Source organism: Pithys albifrons, chromosome 30 (genome assembly GCF_047495875.1).
Source record: "Pithys albifrons albifrons isolate INPA30051 chromosome 30, PitAlb_v1, whole genome shotgun sequence".
In the NCBI taxonomy this organism is placed as follows: Eukaryota; Metazoa; Chordata; class Aves; order Passeriformes; family Thamnophilidae; genus Pithys; species Pithys albifrons.
The window spans coordinates 1,606,792-1,624,586 of NC_092487.1; the positions used below are offsets into that span (position 1 = coordinate 1,606,792).

The 17,795-nt window shown below is 55.3% G+C and overlaps 2 protein-coding genes across 2 annotated transcripts in view; one reads left to right on the forward strand and one right to left on the reverse strand.

The window, feature by feature from the left end:
• The window catches only part of SMG5 (SMG5 nonsense mediated mRNA decay factor), a 34,172-nt gene extending 24,788 nt beyond the window's left edge, over positions 1-9,384 (reverse strand). Inside the window, exons 1-4 of the mRNA XM_071579400.1 lie at positions 9,184-9,384; positions 2,312-2,410; positions 1,568-1,691; positions 437-593 (exon numbers count right to left, since the gene is read on the reverse strand). Coding sequence (XP_071435501.1) covers positions 437-593; positions 1,568-1,691; positions 2,312-2,410; positions 9,184-9,260 — 457 coding nt within the window. The 5' untranslated portion in view covers positions 9,261-9,384. The remainder of the gene's footprint in view (positions 1-436; positions 594-1,567; positions 1,692-2,311; positions 2,411-9,183) is intronic.
• A 3,024-nt stretch (positions 9,385-12,408) lies between these two features.
• Positions 12,409-14,726, forward strand: TMEM79 (transmembrane protein 79). Its single transcript, XM_071579482.1, has 3 exons — positions 12,409-13,541; positions 13,753-13,966; positions 14,215-14,726. Exons 1-3 carry the CDS (start codon positions 12,821-12,823, stop codon positions 14,417-14,419), a joined length of 1,140 nt encoding a protein of 379 aa, XP_071435583.1. The 5' UTR covers positions 12,409-12,820; the 3' UTR covers positions 14,420-14,726.
• The last annotated feature ends 3,069 nt before the right edge of the window (positions 14,727-17,795 follow it).

Consider the following 17,795-nt stretch of genomic DNA (forward strand, 5'->3'; position numbering starts at 1 on the left):
CTCAGAGGTGACCTCAGCACTGTCTGGAACTGCCTGAAGGGAAGTTCTGGCCAGGTGGGGGTTGGTCTCTTCTCCCAGGCACTCAGCAATAGGACAAGGGGGCACGATGGGCTCAAGCTCTGACAGGGGAAATTGAAGTTGGAGATCAGAGAGAGATTCTTTGCAGAGAGAGTGCTCAGGGATTGGAATGGGCTGCCCAGAGAGGGGGTGGATTCCCCATCCCTGAAGGTTTTTAACTTGAGATTGGCTGTGGCACTGAGTGCCATGATCTGGTAAAGGGACTGGAGTTGGACCAAGGGTTGGACTTGATGATCTGGGAGGTCTTTTCCAACCCAATCCATTTCATGATTCTATGAACAAAGATGGACTAGTGCACGGGGCAGCCACCTGTCTGGGACTCAACCTTGCTCACGAGCCCAACACCCCAAGCACAAACCTATGAGAGGGTCTGTCACGTGTGTCCAGTCGATGCAGCACTGCAGCTCCAGCTGATAGTGGGACTGGATGTAGAGCAGGAGGTGCTGGTAAAACCCTATGCCGGCCACCAGGTGAGTCCGGTACGCGCATTCCAGGGTGCTGCGGCTGTGGATGTGCTGCAGGAAGGAAAAGGAGCAAGTTAGTGCAGTCTGGGCATGACTGAGGCTGGGCACCCAAGTTGTGCTGAGTGTGAAGCAAGACAGTGGGTAGCTCAGCCCTAAGTGGGTTTGCACAGCTCTGTCCCTCCTGCTCAACACTGTTACTCTCAGAGGTATTTAAAGGGTCAACATCAAGGAGAAATACTTGTAACAACAACTTAGCCTGGAGAAGAGGAGGCTCAGAGGTGACCTCAGCACTCTCTAGAACTCCCTGAAGGGACGTTCCAGCCAGGTGGGGGTTGGTCTCTTCTCCCAGGCACTCAGCAATAGGACAAGGGGGCACGATGGGCTCAAGCTCTGACAGGGGAAATGGAAGTTGGAGATCAGAAAAAAATTCTTTGCAGAGAGAGTGCTCAGGGATTGGAATGGGCTGCCCAGAGAGGGGGTGGATTCCCCACCCCTGGAGGTTTTTAACCTGAGTTTGGCCGTGGCACTGAGTGCCATGATCTGGTAAAGGGACTGGAGTTGGCCCAAGGGTTGGACTTGATGATCTTGGAGGTCTTTTCCAACCCAATTGACTCTATGAAATAAAATTAAGCTCTCTGGTTAGAGAACCTTAAATATGCCCAGGCCCCCAGATGACCAGAACTCACAGCATCAGAGAACACTGTGAGGACCTTACAGTGATCAACTCTCATTAAAACAATCAGCACTAATGATGAAGACCATCACTCTGCATGGAGAGATCTGTCTTATGAAGCGAGGAACATTAAAAAATGTTCCCTCTGCAATGGCAGCTCTCTCAGCAGCCTGTTAGCACTTACCTGCCCACTGCTAAATGCACAGGGCAGCTCCATGGTAAGAATTTGGGAGTGCCCAGCTTCCCACCCTGTACTCAGACCACAACTTCTCCAAGCAGATGAAGTTTTTCAGCTTGGCCTCATCTGCTCCACAACCAGGGACCTTCTCATGCCAGAGCCACAGATACCTGCCTTTTTATTTGTTTTAATGAGCTGGATAACTTCATAGTAAACTTTTCTCCAGAGCAGTTCTTCTGCTTTTCTTCCATAATCCACCGGGTGCAGGAACATCAGCTTCACACACAGCTCCCGCAGCCTGGGACAGACAGCAGAGCATTCACAGTGAGCTGCTGCAGCCTCAAACAAACAAAGCTGCCACTACAGAACCATGGAAGAGGAAAATCCAAATCCTTATGATGGCTAAGCCAGCCCATCTGGTGATGGCACAGCCTGGGTCACTCCCTCACAAGAGCACTTGGAAAAGCTGTACAGCCAAACCAGTGCCCTGGGCTCAGCAGGCCATCAGTGACTTCCTGAAGTGCAGCAATGACAGGAATTGGCTTGACAGTTTGGAAAATGAGTAAGAATAATCCTCCCTGCTCAGCACCTCCTGAACCTGATAAAAGATTTCACACACATGTAAAAAGTTTCTGCCCCACAGTTTTTATTACAAGGAAGGAACTGGTCAACACAATTTATTTGTGTCAATGACACTCAGGAAAGCCTCCAGACAAAGACTGTGGTGTTAGTGCTGCTCAAATGCAGATCTGAAATCCAGCCTGAAACCTCTGCGTCCAAAGTCTGCAGGGATCCCAAGCCTACAGGCACACTACAAACCAAATACACCATGAAACTGCAAATTCAACAGCTCCACGTGTTGCTTCACAAGGATTTTCCCCAGCCAAACACAAACCACAAGCATCCTGCCCAACTTACTTGTTCCTCAAGCTGATGTTCTCTGGCTTGAACACGTCCTGATACGCTGCCTTATTGCCCAGGATGAGATCCAGTCGATGCACAGCCTCGACCACTGCCCTGCGTGGGAACACAGAAGCCAGAGGGTCAGTCAGGACAGTGGGTGAGCCAGAGGGCCAGTCAGGACAGTCGGTGAGCCAGAGGGCCAGTCAGGACAGTGGGTGAGCCAGAGGGTCAGTCAGGACAGTGGGTGAGCTGGGGACTCTGGGGGTGTCTGCACAGAACCACGCTGTCCCAGTTAGTTCCACTGTCAGGACACCACCCCAGACCACCACACCACAGTCACTGACTTCCTTTCCATACTGTGTTTGAAGAAGGTTATGGAAAGCAGAAGAAAGCAGAGTTACACACACTCTAAGGGTTTTGCTGCAGAACAGCTGTTTAATCACCACTTACTGCTGCCTGTCCAATCAAAAATGTTGATTAGTTCCACAGTTGCAAGGTCAGAAGTGTATCTGGACACATTAACGACTTCTGATCTCAGCAATTAAACCTGCTATGCCTACACTAAGATTAACTTAAATGTCTTAAACTCTGTGATTAAAAAACTGTATTGAATTCTAATAACTAATGTTTTGATAGGAAGAATCAAACCTCCACCAGTTCCTGCTTTCTTACCAACTTGCCTATGAAAGGAGGCAACTCAAATCACTCATTTCCCAAAACTTTCCCATCTTTGCTACAGGGACTCTCTGGTTAAACCCCTTAAACATCTCTCAGTAACAGGTTACACAGATATTCAAACCCAGCCTAAAAGAAGAAGTTTGTTCTGAGGCTTTTACCTCTGAAAGCCAGCTAAGGGAGAACAAGCGACCTCCAAACCTTTGAGTCATCCAAAAATACTTCCACGAGTCACTGCCCAAGACTCTCCTCCTTGGAGCAGGAATTCCACATCAAGCACTCCACAGTTTGTAAGTTGTGAACAAATCAGACCACAATTCCGAATGCTGCAGTGAAACAGTCCCAAGCACTTTCAGCAGCATCATTTGTGCTGACAGAGAGGACCTCATCAATAGCTCACAGACAGCTCAATAAAGCACAATCAACCATCAAGCCTCCCAACACAAGAGGCCACCTTCAACCTCTGCCTTTGCTCCGCCTCTGTCCAAGGTCACTAAACACTCCTGAGGTCAGCTTTTCCCAGCTGTTGCCTCTTCAAGCAGTACATCCCCCAAGCCACCAGCCCCAAACTCCACAGGTCTTGTTCTCCCCCCTCAGCCCTCTGTCATTCCTCGTTTGCTCCAACACCTGTCCTGCTGCTGAGCCTGTCACAGCCCCAGAGCTGTTGGAACAAGGAGCTGAACTGATGTGCCTGTTGAACACAGGAGGAGGCAGGGTCAGAAGAAACTCCTGCCAAGCAGAGCCGTGAGGAGCTGTAGCCAGACTGCTCCCCCTCCCAGAATCTCTGAGCCTGCTCAGTGGGAACTCACCTGTCACACTTTGCAGCACCACTCAGTGACTGAACCTGCTGCTCGTGCTCGGAGGGCAGACGGAGCACGGGGCACTCACAAGCCAGAGACTGAAACCACCACCCCTTCCTTGAAAACTACAGGTATTTCTGCAAAGTAACTGACAGTTTCCTATGCCAGCCCCTTTCCAGCAAGGCCAATCTTCCTTCACAAACCCACCAAAACGAAAGGAACCTTCCTGAAAAAAACCTGGGACATTCCGGAGCTTTCAGAAAAATGTCCCATCTCCCACCATGCCACGCCACAAAAAGTCTTTCACACAAGGTAACTGGAAATGTCATTTCAGTAACCACAGAACCTGACAGAAGAAGGAAGCATGAGGAGCAGAAGTGTCTTATGCAGCGCCTTGGGAGATCAAAGCACCACAGTTGAACCAAATTCTTCCTGAATAATCACGAAGAAAACCAAGGAGAGAGTAAGAATCACACAAAAAATCCTGCTACATCCTTGACATCAAGACCCTCCTGCTCACTGACCTTTCTCCCATAGCCTGAAGGGCCTCTGCAACCTCTGACAGCCCAATAACCTTAAGAGCAAGAAAGTGAATAAAATACATTTTGGTTTACAGGTAACAGGCACTGAGTATGCACTGGTGAGGCCACACCTCGAGTGTTGTGTTCAGTTCTGGGCCCCTCAGTTCAGGAAAGATATTGAGGGGCTGGAGCGGGGCCAGAGAAGAGCAACGAGGCTGGAGAAGGGACTGGAGCACAAGTGCTGTGGGGAGAGGCTGAGGAAGCTGGGGGTGTTCAGCCTGGAGAAGAGGAGGCTCAGAGGTGACCTCAGCACTGTCTGGAACTCCCTGAAGGGAAGTTCTGGCCAGGTGGGGGTTGGTCTCTTCTCCCAGGCACTCAGCAATAGGACAAGGGGGCACGATGGGCTCAAGCTCTGCCAGGGGAAATTGAAGGTGGAGAGCAGAAAAATTCTTTGCAGAGAGAGTGCTCAGGGATTGGAATGGGCTGCCCAGAGAGGGGGTGGATTCCCCATCCCTGGAGGTTTTTAACCTGAGCTTGGCCGTGGCACTGAGTGCCATGATCTGGTAAAGGGACTGGAGTTGGACCAAGGGTTGGACTTGATGATCTCAGAGGTCTTTTCCAATCCAAGCCATTCTATGATCCAGACAAGCTCACAGTGGGGTGGGGGCACACCAACAAGCCCCCCAGTTTAGTTTCCCCAAATCAGATCCCCACAGAGCACAGGTACATCTCTCTACTGCAGCCTGGGACTGCTCTCCTGGCTGCAGCACTCCAAGACCCTCCCGGAACACCAGGAGCCAACTGGCTTCCTGTGCTCTGAGTGACCAGGGGAAAGGGGAACTGCTGGTTCATCTGATTCCCTGACAGAACCACAGCAAAACTACAACCATCAATTTCTGACACAGGCAGTCTCCACTCCTCAAAGCAGCTGTAAAACCAGATTCCCTGGGCAGCAAATCTCAGCTGGGGGTGTCCCACACGAGCACAGACTCCAGGCAGCTGGCACACCTACCCCAGGGCACGGCTGGCCCTTGGCGTGGGATGTCACACGTGCCCAGTTCAGAACGCCGGTGTCCAAATCCTCCTGTGCAATTTAACTGTATTTGGAGCCCCAGCACTGACTCAGTCTCCTGCCATTTATTCCACTCATATTCCTTTATGGCACACGGTCCAGGTTCTCTCACAGCCAAACAAGGCTTCAATTTTTTTTATATATTAAGGAAGGGTCACAAAACCACATCTAAGAATCCCCTTGGGTTCAGCTGTGTCAGAAACGCAGCAAAACACTCCTGCAATGGCAGGAATTTCTCAGAGAGCAGTTGCTGTCCCTGTGGCCAGCAAGCAGACAGCTGTTTACCTGCCAGCAGTATCCACGGGCAAGAAATGTGATCGAGCCACAGAGCAAAGCCCACCCACATGGACCAGGACCCAAAGGCCAGTCAAATGAGAAGTACAGAAGTTTCCAGGGACAGGCTGAGCTGTGACACTGGAGGGCACCTCACCTTCCCCTCAAGATGACCCGGAGGACATCTCCCACACAACCCTGTTTCCTGCAATTCCAGGCACATGCAGGCACTCCATGCTCCTAGTGCTCTTCCAAGGTTTGTAAAGAAACAAGGAGTTGGTGACTGGAGAGCAACAGGATTTACACACTGGGATGTGGTTCCTGAGCCCCACACCAAAGCATAGTCTTGTCCACACAGCCCCGTGGTGCTGCTGGAAGAGGAGAAGGCAGGAGCAAAGCAGAGCCTATGACAGCTGACAGTGAACTTCCAGGACCTGAGGTGCTGAGGGAAGGGGCCTCAGTGAGGGCAAAGGGTACAGGAGCCACCCTCAATGCAGGAATGCTGGGAAACAGCAACACAGGCACTACAGACCACACACTGATAAAAATGCCCTGGCAGGCCCCAGATCACGGGCTGAACTTTACTTAGCAGTTGAGGGGCCAAATCCTGTCCCAGGACCCATTTTTCTACCTGCTGGGTTTAAACATTGCTCTCAGACAGAACATCAGAGCCACAGAGGAGGCAAATCAGATGCCAGTCTATTAAAAGAATCAAGTACAGCACATGGTGCCAGGCAGGGTGGAAACAGGCCCATGCCAAGTCCTCTCCAGACACGCAGACACCGATCTGTGCCTTTCCCTCTGTGCCATCAACAGTATGGGATGGGGCAGCACAGCAGGCAGAATTATTTGTCCCTTCTCTGTTTCTTTATTTAGTACATCATTAGGAGCCACAGTCTCTGAGGGGTAAGACATTCCTCAGGGAAAAGACCTGCAGCCATTCATGTCTGCTCTGTGTCAATCACAAATCACACTGCCCAGAACAGGCTCCAGACAGGAACAGAAACACCAAGTCCACGAGTCAATGGTTACCCAGAAACCTGTAAAATAAACCTGGTCACCCTACACTACAACATGCATTGTCAAAGAACACCAAGGATGAGCCAGTGGCCACGTTCTAAGGGGAAACTTGGGAACTGTCAATACAGGAAGACTTGGAAAAGATGAGAGAGCACTCTATGAGAGAAATGGACACCCTCATCTCCAAAAGGACACTCCAACCCTGCCAAGGACTGTGGGGACCTGATCTCGGCTCTCACAGGCAGACACAGCACTGATCATCCCATGGACCCCAGTTCAGAGCTGGGCCTGTGACACTCACACCTGTGACTCAAAGGCATCACTTAATGTGACAGCCACGGGTTCCCAGAGCCCAGAGTGGCCACACAACTCAGCGGGCAGCACAGAGGGCAGGAAGTTCCCAATTCCCCCAACCCCATCCAGGCTGAACCAGAACTGACAGGAGGCTGCTGAGGGGGGAACTTGCTCACAGAGCCCTCAGCTACAGCGAAGGAAATTTGTGGCCACTGCAGGTACTATAAATCCTGCACTAAAATCACAATGCTTCCTTCCTCCCAGATAAAGAAGAACTCATCCTGCAGGAGGGGGAGTTTCTTTTCCTGCTGTAAAAATGCTCTAAAGCAACAACACACCCTGTTCTGCCACAAAAATTCGAACAGCAACAACCCCTTCCTTGGCTGGATGACAATCCCTCCCCTGGCCACAAGGCAGGGGGAAGGTGAGGAACCCTTTGCCAGGTGAGCTGAGCAGCACCAGGAGCACAGAGCACCCCAGGTCCTGACCCACCATGAGGGTGGTTTGAACAAAACACGGTCTGTTTTACAGGCAGAAGCACCAACACCCCACACGTCGTTTCCAGCCAGATCCCACCCCCCTCGGGCTCCACCAGGCACTGCCCAGCCCAGCCCCCAGCAGAGGTGGGAACCCTGCTAAGATCACTGGGGGGTCTCTGGCAGCACCTCTGGGTTCCAGCTCTGCACCCACCAGAGTGCAGGAACATGGAAACAGTGACATTCCAGTAACCACCACTCCAACCTGCAGTTATGGCTTGGGATTCCTGGGCATGGACCCTGCCAGAGGCCCAGTGGGAGGCAAAGCCCTGCCCTGCAGCAGGAGGGCAGAGAGGCCCCTCAGAGGGAAAGAACATGGCCAGAGTCACCGAGACAAAAAGACTCCAACGTAAAATCCACGTCTTGTCTTCATCACTTTGCTGTTCTTTGAAACCCACTGGAATTCCACCATGGATCTGCTGTACTGACAGAGAACAGGGGCCAGAAGAGACAATTCCTGGGCCACCCTCCCAAAACAAGTCATGAGCCCGAGGCTGACAGGAGGACACCCCATCCCATGGGACACTTTGTCCCACGGGGGGCTGAGCTCACCCAGGCCAGCAGATCTGCCCCAGTCCTGCCCTCTGAGGCCACTTCCAATGCACCATATGGAGCCAGAGAGCAGAGTCCCAGGGATTGTTTTACTGGGAAGATCTGCAACTGGAGCAGTCCTGCTCTCCACACAGTAGCAAAGTGCCCCAGCTCGGGCTCCTGCCCATCACACTCTTCTCCAGCACTGGCCACAAAATCCCTCCCCACTGCCAAAGCCACGTGTGCCCTCCCCTGGCCCCCTCTCCCTGGATGACTCCACATCTACCCCTTATCTCATTGCATCCCAACACCTCCTTTCCCCTGAGCTCCCACAGACTCCTACCCCATCTCCCTGAATCCATGAGAATGCCCTTCTCCATTCCCCATGTCCTGTTCCACTGCCAAGCCTGTCCCCTTTCCTGACCTCTTCATATTCTCCCACCTGCCTCCTTCTCTTGTCATTCCCTTCTCTCACTTTGGATGGACCCCCCACACCTCCTTCCCCTCCCACCCCCTTCCTCTGACTGATCTCCCTGGAGCCCCCAGACCCCTTTTCAGCAGTGCTCCTCCCCATGTGTTGCTCCTCTCTCCTGGATCCCACACAACCCCCTTCTCTCCAGCCTGGTCTTCCCTAAACCTTCCTCTTCTCCTTTCCCTTTGCACTGCACACTTTCCCTGGATTCCCCCACAATTTCTTCACTTCAGTCTTCCCTAAATTCCGCGATGCTCTTCCCCTGTTTCCCACAATCTTCTCTAAATCCTGCTATGTCCTTCTCCCATCTTTCCTGAACATCCCTCCGATCCCCCTCGCCCTGTTTGCCCCAGTCTCCCCCGGATACTTCCCCCTCGCCCCATTAATCCCCGCTATTCCCTCGATTCCCTCGCTCCTTCCACAGCCCCCCCGAATCCTTCCCTGACAACTCCCCCATCTTCTTCCCTTCCATCTCCCCCGGATCCCCCCAACCTCCGCCGTCCCAATCCCCTTCCCGCTCGTCACCCTCAGTCCCCGCCGGACCCTGCCCAGCCCCGTTCTCCCCCAGCTCTCTCAGGCGCCCTCCGGTTCCTCTCCCCGCTGTCCCTCTCCAGCCTCCCCCGGAGCCGCCCCCGCTCCCTCCGGTACCCCCGGGCCCCCTCCCCTCCATCTCCCCCCCGCCCCTCTCCTCACCGGTACAGCCGCTTGGTGTGCAGCACCTTGGCCTCCGGCTCGCCGCTGTCGCCGGCGGCGCCGCCGCCCTGGCTCATGTTGCCCGCGGCCCCGCGGCCCCCTCAGCACCGCCCGCGCCGCCGCCGCCGCCGCCCCCGGCCCCGCTCGGCCGCCATGGCTGTCCCCTGCCCCGCGCCGCTCTCGCGAGACTTCCCGCGGCCGCGCCGCGCCGGGCGGGCAGGGCGGCGGCGGCCTCGCCTCGCGAGAACTCGCCCTCGCGCCGCGCCAGCACTTAGTGCTGGCAAACATGGCGGCGGCGCGGCGTCATCTCGCGGGAGTTCCGCGCGTCCGTCACGCGCCAGCACTTAGTGCTGGCAAACATGGCGGCGGCGGCGTCAGGGCCGGGCCGGGGTCGGGCCGGAGGGACCGGGGGCGGCCCCGGGAACCCCCCGGGAATCCCCCGGGAACGGGAATTCGAGCGGAATTATCTGTCTCCAGATTGAATCTTCAGGTGTTTTGTCAAAATAACCGCGCCGCCAGGTAACTTCTACAAGAGAAGCTGCTCCATGAGGAGAAAAGAACCTCATGTTTGCAGCATCGTTCTAACAAATCTGCCTACACAACAAATCGCGTCGCCTGGGCGGGCGCTATGTATGAGATGGGCGGGTTCATGTAAATTTTACTGGCTCAGGGATGAAATTGGGGTTCCCCTCAGCGTGTTGGTTTGTGGAAATTCCACCTCGCAGGACAAACAATGACTGACCAAGGGCCGACAGTGTCTCCTTTCTAAGGGAGAACTCTGAGATTGGCTTCTCACTTAAATTCAGCTTCTAAAATTATCCTATTTCTTGTAAAGGAATACTGGTCTCATGATGGACTAGAGTAAAACTGGTTCAAAGCCACTTAAAGATATTATTTTATTGAATTTCCTATAAAGTGCAGCTGTGCTTCTCCTACACTGATACCTTTACTTTAGAGTACACCCCACACATCCTAAAAGTGACTAAAAACTCAGAAAATAAACTATTTTTCTAGTGCTCATCTAATTATCTCCAGAGTTTGAAACCCAGCTCATTTAAGGTAATAAAATAAAAAACTACTTTATAAGCTGTTTCATGGCACAAATGACCAGCCACAGCCACAAAACACAGAGGTGAAACCCCCAAAAATGCAGCTCTGCAGAGTATCAAACTCACACACAGGGCCCATCTCAAAGAAGGTGTTTTATTTCAGCCCAGTTATTTTATTTCAGCCCAGTTATTTTATTTCAGCCCAGTTATTTTATTCAGCCTCAGTTAGAAGCTAAATTTAAACAAGAAGCTGATTTCAAATGAGTGAATTAAGAACCAGTCAAATCCAATAGAATAGAACAAAATCCTTCCTTTTATTCAGTGTTGGGAACATGGGGGTTAATTCCACCAAAGATGTTCAAGGAGACTTTTGTGTTTCCAGGTTTATACACTGAGTTAGGACTGAAAACCTCCCCAGAGCTGAGCAGGATATTTTGAGTGACTCTAAACAGCTTGAATGGGCTGCTCTTATTTCTGCAGCTCTTTCTTTCCTTTTAACTAAACAATGTTACAGCTTCAGGCCTCAACCTAGACAGGTTTTCTGATTTATTTCCTACAGCTCAGCTTCCAACCTAAACAGGGGTTTTGGTTTATTTGTTAAAGTTCATCTTACAGCAACAGGGTTAAATTCCTCTTTGTCTAAAGCTATGCATGGTTAAGAGAACTGACTAGCTTGGCCAAAATCAAAAAATAATATAAAATAAAAAGTTAGTACAAGTCTAATTAGAAATTAGTAAGGATTTTATGGAGAAGGGATAAAATCCATGTGAGTTTAGAGAGCTCTGAGAAACCTCTCCCAGCAGGCGCCGCGTCCGCCCCACCTGAGCCGGTTCGGCAGGTTTGGGGCTCCAGGAGCCGGGAGAGCGCAGGAAGCCCGCGGGAGTCCCGGGAGCTGCCCCAGGAATCGCACGGAGCTGCCCGAGAGTCCCGGGAGCTGCCCCGGGAATCGCACGGAGCTGCCCCGGGAATCACACGGAGCTGCCCGGGAGTCCCGGGAGCTGCCCCGGGAATCGCACGGAGCTGCCCCGGGAGTCCCACGGAGCTGCCTCGGGAGTCTCACGGAGCTGCCCCGGGAGCTGTCCCGGGAGTCCCACGGAGCTGTCCCGGGAGTCCCACGGAGCTGCCTCGGGAATCGCACGGAGCTGCCCCAGGAGCTGCCCCAGGAATCGCACGGAGCTGCCCCAGGAATCGCACGGAGCTGCCCCAGGAGCTGCCCCAGGAATCGCACGGAGCTGCCCCGGGAGTCGCACGGAGCTGCCCCGGGAGTCGCACGGAGCTGCCCCGGGAGTCCCACAGAGCTGCCCCGGGAGTCGCACGGAGCTGCCCCGGGAGTCCCACAGAGCTGCCCCGGGAGTCGCACGGAGCTGCCCATGGCCCCTCGCCGGTGCCCCAGTGAGCGCTACACCAGGGGAGGGAGTGCCCGGGGTGGGATCCGGGCGCGGGAGGTACAGGAGCTGCTTTAGCTGCGCTTCCGTGTGCGGGGCACGAAGGAATCCTCAGTTTCCCCACACCTGTGGCCAGGCCAGGGCTCCCTCTGCGGGTGCTGAATGAGTCTAGAGGGGAGAGGAAGGGATTTTCGCTGTGGAGGTGGCAGGTCACCCCCAGGACAGGTGAGAGACAGGGACCCCTAAAGGGGAACATCCCCTTAAAGGGGGACAACACGGGGGCTCTGCTTGTACCTCCTGCTCCCCATGGAAGGGCAGTGGCAGCCCCTGCACCCACCTCACACCAATCTTGGCCGCAGGAGGCTGCAAACCTGGCTCAGCCCGGCTGCAGCTTTACTTCCAGGGACAGCCAGGGCTGGGCTGGTGCCGGCACAGGACGGAGCCGGGAAGAGCCAGTTGTACCGCCCAGCTGTGCCCAGCCAGAACCCGCGGCATGTTCATCTGGCAGGGGAAGCCATCCCAGGCTGCCCCATTTCACAGCCAGACTCCCACCCCCAGAGCCCCCCGGCCCATCCGGACAGTTCCTGATCCCCTGCCGGGAATTCTGGGTGCTGCTTTCCCATAGCAGTGCAAGGGCAGGCAGGCACTGGGGGCTCCAGGGGTGCCAGTTTGCCCCCCCTTTGTAACTGGGGCTGTGCACAGGACCTTAAACCTCTCATTTTTTATGTTTTTCTGTCTCCTTTCCCAGAGTGAAAGTGGAAGAGACAGGAACCTCGTCCTCTCTGAGCACCGCACGGGCAGCATTGTCACCAGTGCCCAGCGTTGTCACCAGTGCCCAGCGGTGTCACCAGTGCCCAGTGGTGTCACCAGTGCCCAGCGTTGTCACCAGTGCCCAGCGTTGTCACCAGTGCCCAGCGGTGTCACCAGTGCCCAGCAGTGTCACCAGTGCCCAGCGTTGTCACCAGTGCCCAGCATTGTCACCAGTGCCCAGCGGTGTCACCAGTGCCCGGCGGTGTCACCAGTGCCCAGCAGTGTCACCAGTGCCCAGCGTTGTCACCAGTGCCCAGCGGTGTCACCAGTGCCCAGCAGTGTCACCAGTGCCCAGCGTTGTCACCAGTGCCCAGCGGTGTCACCAGTGCCCAGCAGTGTCACCAGTGCCCAGCGGTGTCACCAGTGCCCAGCAGGGCAGAACCGCCCGCTCTCATGGCTGCTGCAGACCCTGTCCTGCCCCCCGAGGAGGTGGCTTTGCTGGAGCTGGGAAAAGTGGCCCCGGACAAGGTGCCACCAGTCCTGGATGAACACCTAGAGGACCCCAATGCCACCCTGCCATGGGACCAGTGCCAGCACAGTGCCCAGGGCCAGCCAGAGCCTGCGGAGACGAAGAGGCGCTCGAGTCCCGAGGGGGGCCGTGAAGACCCCGAGGAAGCTGCTCCCACCTGCCCCTCAGCTGAGGCTGAAGATGAGGAAGCCCCTGGGCTGCCTGTGATGGCAGCCCACGTCTTTGTGCCCATCGACCCGCAGTGCATCGAGCAGAACCCCTGCAAGCAGAAGCAGCACCCCACTCCCTGGCCCCAGGAGGAGGGCAGGGGGGGCCATGTGCCCCCCAGCAACAGACCCAGCAGCCTCCACCACAAACAAGTCTTCCTCCCCCTCGCCCCCTCGCGCTACCGGGACCCCCTGGGCTTTGAGGGGCACATGGCCAAGCCCCAGTCTGAGGGGCTGCAGTGCCCCTGTGCCAAGGACTGTGGCACCAATAACCTCAAGGCCGTGGCCTCTGTGGCCGGGGCCCTGCTCCTCTGCCCCTGCCTCATCTACGGGGCCTACGTCTTCCTGCCCTTCGACGCTCCACTGCTGCCCACGGTCAGTGCCCGCCTGGTGTACACGCTGCGCTGCGCCGCCTTCGCCACCTTCCCCATCGTGCTGGGTGAGCTCTGGGGTTGGGGTACAAGCCCTTCACCTTCGCCCTGGGCTGTGTTAGCCCTGGGGCTGTGGGAAGGAGAGCTGGGGCCGAGCTCTTTGCGGCTCCACTGTCCCCTCGGGTGCAGCAGATGGAGTTTGCCTCCCCTCCCTCCTGCTGTCCCAGCCCCACTGCAGCTGCTCTGGGTGCCTGCTCAGCCCCTCTCTCTCCCCCCCAGGCATGATTGTCAGCGGCATCTCCCGCCTCTGCTCCTCTGCCCTGGAGCCCTTTGGGGAGCTGCAGCAGGAGGTGGAGATCCACCGCACCTACGTCTCCCAGTCCATCCAACTCTTCATCCTCTACTTCTTCAACATGGCTGTGCTGGCCACCTACCTCCCACAGGAGCTCCTCAAGCTCATCCCGCTGCTCACGGGGCTCTTCGCCATCTCCCGGTAAGTGACTCCTTCACCCTGGGGTGCCACCAGGCTCCGGCAGTGCCAGCAAACACCATCCCTTGGTGCAGCTCCCGCTCTGGCAGCGCCTCACCTGGCCAACCACAGCCAGGAGGGGTTCTTGATCTGCATCCTGCTTCCTGCGGCAGCCGTGCCAGGGAGACCCTCCTTGGTCAGAACCCCTGAACGAAGCTGGTGCCGGCCCCATGGTGTTGCCCTTACTGAACTGCACCCTCTGCCCTCTCCAGGCTGATTTTCTGGCTGTCCTACGCCATCAGCCGCTCCTTCCGTGCCTTCGGCTTCAGCATGACCTTCCTGCCACTCCTGGCCATGCTGCTCTGGAACCTCTATGGCATGTTCGTGCTGGAGCCCGAGGGCCTCCTCTCCGTGGCAGCGCCGAAGCCCGAGGGCCACTCCAGGGACAGCGGAGCCAAGCTCCGGCACTGGGGGTGAGGGAGGCCTGGGAGATGGGGGCCCTGGACCCTGAGGGCTCGAGTCCTCCTCGCTGCCCTCCCAGGAGAGCCCAGATGGCACAGGGTGCTGGCGGATCCTGCTGGGCCCCTGCTCCCTGCCCAGTCATGGCCAGGTTTTGTTGTGCCCTCAGAGCCAGGCTGCAAGCCCTCTGCACCAGGAGTCTCCTGCAGAATGGCAAACAAGGCCTGGAGCAAGACCCAGTGAGCCCTGTTCCATGGGGATGGGGTGGGATTTGCATCCCTTCCTGCTGGAGCCAACTTTGCCCAATAAAGCCCTTTAGCAAGTAGCTCTGTGGCTGGTTTGGGGAGGGTGGGTTAAATTGCCCAGGGAATGATTTGAAACTTTGCCCATGGGATGGAACCATCCAGGCTCAAAATGATGTTTCCAAGAGGGGAAACAATGATGTTTCCCATAGACTGTCCCTCTCCCAGCTCTGCATCCCACTCCTGGGTCCCTGCATGGTCAGTCCTGCCCTGCTTGTCCCTCCTCTTCCTCCTGGTGAAGGTTCAGCACCCAGGTCACAAAGCAGCTGGCCAGGCAGGAGGGAGGGAGCCCTGTCCAGGGAGGGATGCAGAGAGAAGCTGGGATGGATGACGTGGCACCAGATTTGCCACTGCCCAGGGCTGGGAACAGCCAATCCCTCCAGAATGGGTGCTGAGCCCCCCCACTCTGCAGACATGGATAGACCCCTGGGAATTGCAAGTTGATGGTCTCATTTCATTGACTCTCAGTTAAAAATCCCCCAAATCCCCAGCTCTGCCAGATGTCTGGCTTGTCCCATCTCCCATCCCCAGTGTTGTGTCATGGGAGCAGCCCACCTGAGCCAGAGAACTGGACTCCAGGACTCAAGGGAACAGCATGGAGTGGTGTCAGGGGAGGCTTAGATTGGATATCAGGGAAAGCTTCTTCCCTCAGAGGGTGGTCAGACACTGGAACAGGCTCCCCAAGGCAGTGGTCACAGCCCCAAGGCTGCCAGAGCTCAACAAGTGTTTGGACAAGGCTCTTAGGCACATGTTGGGATTGTTGGGGCTATGCAGGACCAGAAGTTGGACTCAATGATCCCTGTGGGTCCCTTCCAACTCAGGAGATTCCATGATTCTATGACTCTTCTGAATGTGCCTCAGGGCACTGACCCCAGAGCTCATGGGCAAAACTCCCCCAAGCACCATGTGCTGTGGGGCACAAGTCCAAGGGCAGGGGCTCCCTCAGCTCCTACTGGGCTCCAGCACTCCCACTGCTGCCAGTCCCAAGATCTCCAATTTCTGGCCTGTCTGGTTGTTCAGTGTTAATTAGAGGGACCAAGGGCACAAAACCAGCCCTATTTGCCCTTTCACACAATCTATGCCCAGAAAAGCTTCTGGCTTGTCTCATTTTTCACTGTCAAATCACTCTGCTCCACAACAAGCCTTTGTTTTCCCCTCTCACAGTTACCTGCTCCCCTCCAGCTCCCAGAGACCTGGCAGCTGACAGCCAGGAAGGAAAACAGGGGAGGAATAAGTTGGATGCATTAACCTCTGACAGCCAGGTGCTGCAGAGAAATTCAAGTCTCTTCTTTGTAAAAAGCTCTGAGGTTCTCAAGCCCAGGACAGGGCATATGTCCATGTCTGGGGACTGGGACCAGCCTGGCCTGGCTGCAGCAAACCCTGCAGAGGGGTGGAGTGGGAGGGAGAAGCCCAACCTGTGGTTACTTGGCCTCGATGGCCAACAGGGATTGAACCTCTGGGTTGCTTTCCACAATATGCAGCTTGAAGAAACTTTGCCTGAGGCAATAGGGAGAGAATCATAAGAATAGAATCACTTAGAATCAGTTGGGTTAGAAGATACCTCCAAGATCATCAAGTCCAACCCTTGATCCAACCCCACTGTGATTACCAGATCATGGCACTCAGTGCCACATCCAGCCTCATCTTAAAATTCTCCAGGGATGGAGAATCCACCACCTCTCTGGGCAGGCCATACTATCTCTGGAAAGAATTTCTGTCTAATACCCAACCTAAACCTTCCCTGGCAGGGCTTAAGCCCCTCTTGTTCTACTGTTGGTTGCCTGAGAGAAGAGACCAAACCCCACGTGGCTACAACCTCCTTTCAGGTAGTTGCAGAGAGTGATGAGGTCTCCCCAAGGCTCCTCCAGACTAAACACCCCCAGCTCCCTCAGCCTCTCCCCACAGCACTTGTGCTCCAGTCCCTTCTCCAGCCTCGTTGCTCTTCTCTGACCCCGCTCCAGCCCCTCAATCTCTTTCCTGAGCTGAGGGCCCCAGAACTGAACACAAAACTCAAGGTGTGGCCTCCCCAAGGCAGAGTCCAGGGGAAGGGTCACTGCCCTGGGCCTGCTGGCCACACTAGTTTGGATCCAAGCCAGGATCCCCTTGGCCTTCTTGGCCACCTGGGCACACTGTTGGCTCCTGTTGAGCTTCCTGTCCCTCAGTCCCCCCAGGTCCCTTTCTGCCTGTCCCTCTCCAGCCACTCTGTGCCCAGCCTGGAGCACTGCAGGGGGTTGTTGTGGCCAAAGTGCAGGACCCAGCACTTGGCCTAAGAGAAGAAATTATGGGAAAGAGGAGAGAGTGTTAAAGGGGTTTGAGGTTTATTTAGGGATTTTTATTATTATTTTTTAAAGGTAGACTCCCTCTGTGGAGGAGCTGCACTGTGGGATTTGAGCCAGAAAATTTGAGAGTAGAATCTTAAAACCTTCTATGTCGAAAAGGACCCACAAGGATCATGGAGTCCGACTCCTGGCCCTCCACAGGACAACTCAACAATCCCACCAAGTGCCTGAGAGTATTGTGCAGACTCCTTGAGCTCTGTCAGAGACCACTTCCCAGAGGAACCTCTTCCAGTGCCTGACGACCCCCTGGGAGAAGCACCTTTTCCTAATATGCAGCCTAAACCCCCCCTGACACAGCTCCATGCCGTTCCCCTGGGTCCTGTCCCTGGTCACACAGAGCACAGGTTGGTGCCTGCCCCTTGTGAGGAAATGCTCCACACAGACCCCCCTCCCGGGTTCATCTACCACTGCCCCCAAAACACCCCAACCTTTGGACATGGTCTTTGGATTGTGGAGGGAGAGAGAAGCTGGTGGCAGTGGCTGTGGGGGACCCCACCCCTCCTGGCCTCCCAGCAGTGCCAAGCCCAGAGGGGGCTTTTCCATATCTCCACCCCACCCTCCCATCACAGGCATTAAATACATAAATAGTTTGAAAACCATCTTTATTTAGAGGACCAGGACAAGTTTTGGTTCAGAGACTTCACCCCAGCAGCAGTCCTGCAGCACAGGGGCACCTCTGGGGTTTCCACCATCATTCCCTGACTTTCCCTGGCTCAGGCCTGGGACCAGGTCACTGCATTGAGCTCTTCCCCA

Bases quoted from the DNA above. Each gene is read 5' to 3' on its own strand.
- TMEM79 (XM_071579482.1), top strand. From the start codon at position 12,821: ATGGCTGCTGCAGACCCTGTCCTGCCCCCCGAGGAGGTGGCTTTGCTG. The intron at 13,542-13,752 runs GTGAGCTCTGGG...TCTCCCCCCCAG, and splicing joins CACCTTCCCCATCGTGCTGG to GCATGATTGTCAGCGGCATC. The intron at 13,967-14,214 runs GTAAGTGACTCC...TGCCCTCTCCAG, and splicing joins GGGCTCTTCGCCATCTCCCG to GCTGATTTTCTGGCTGTCCT.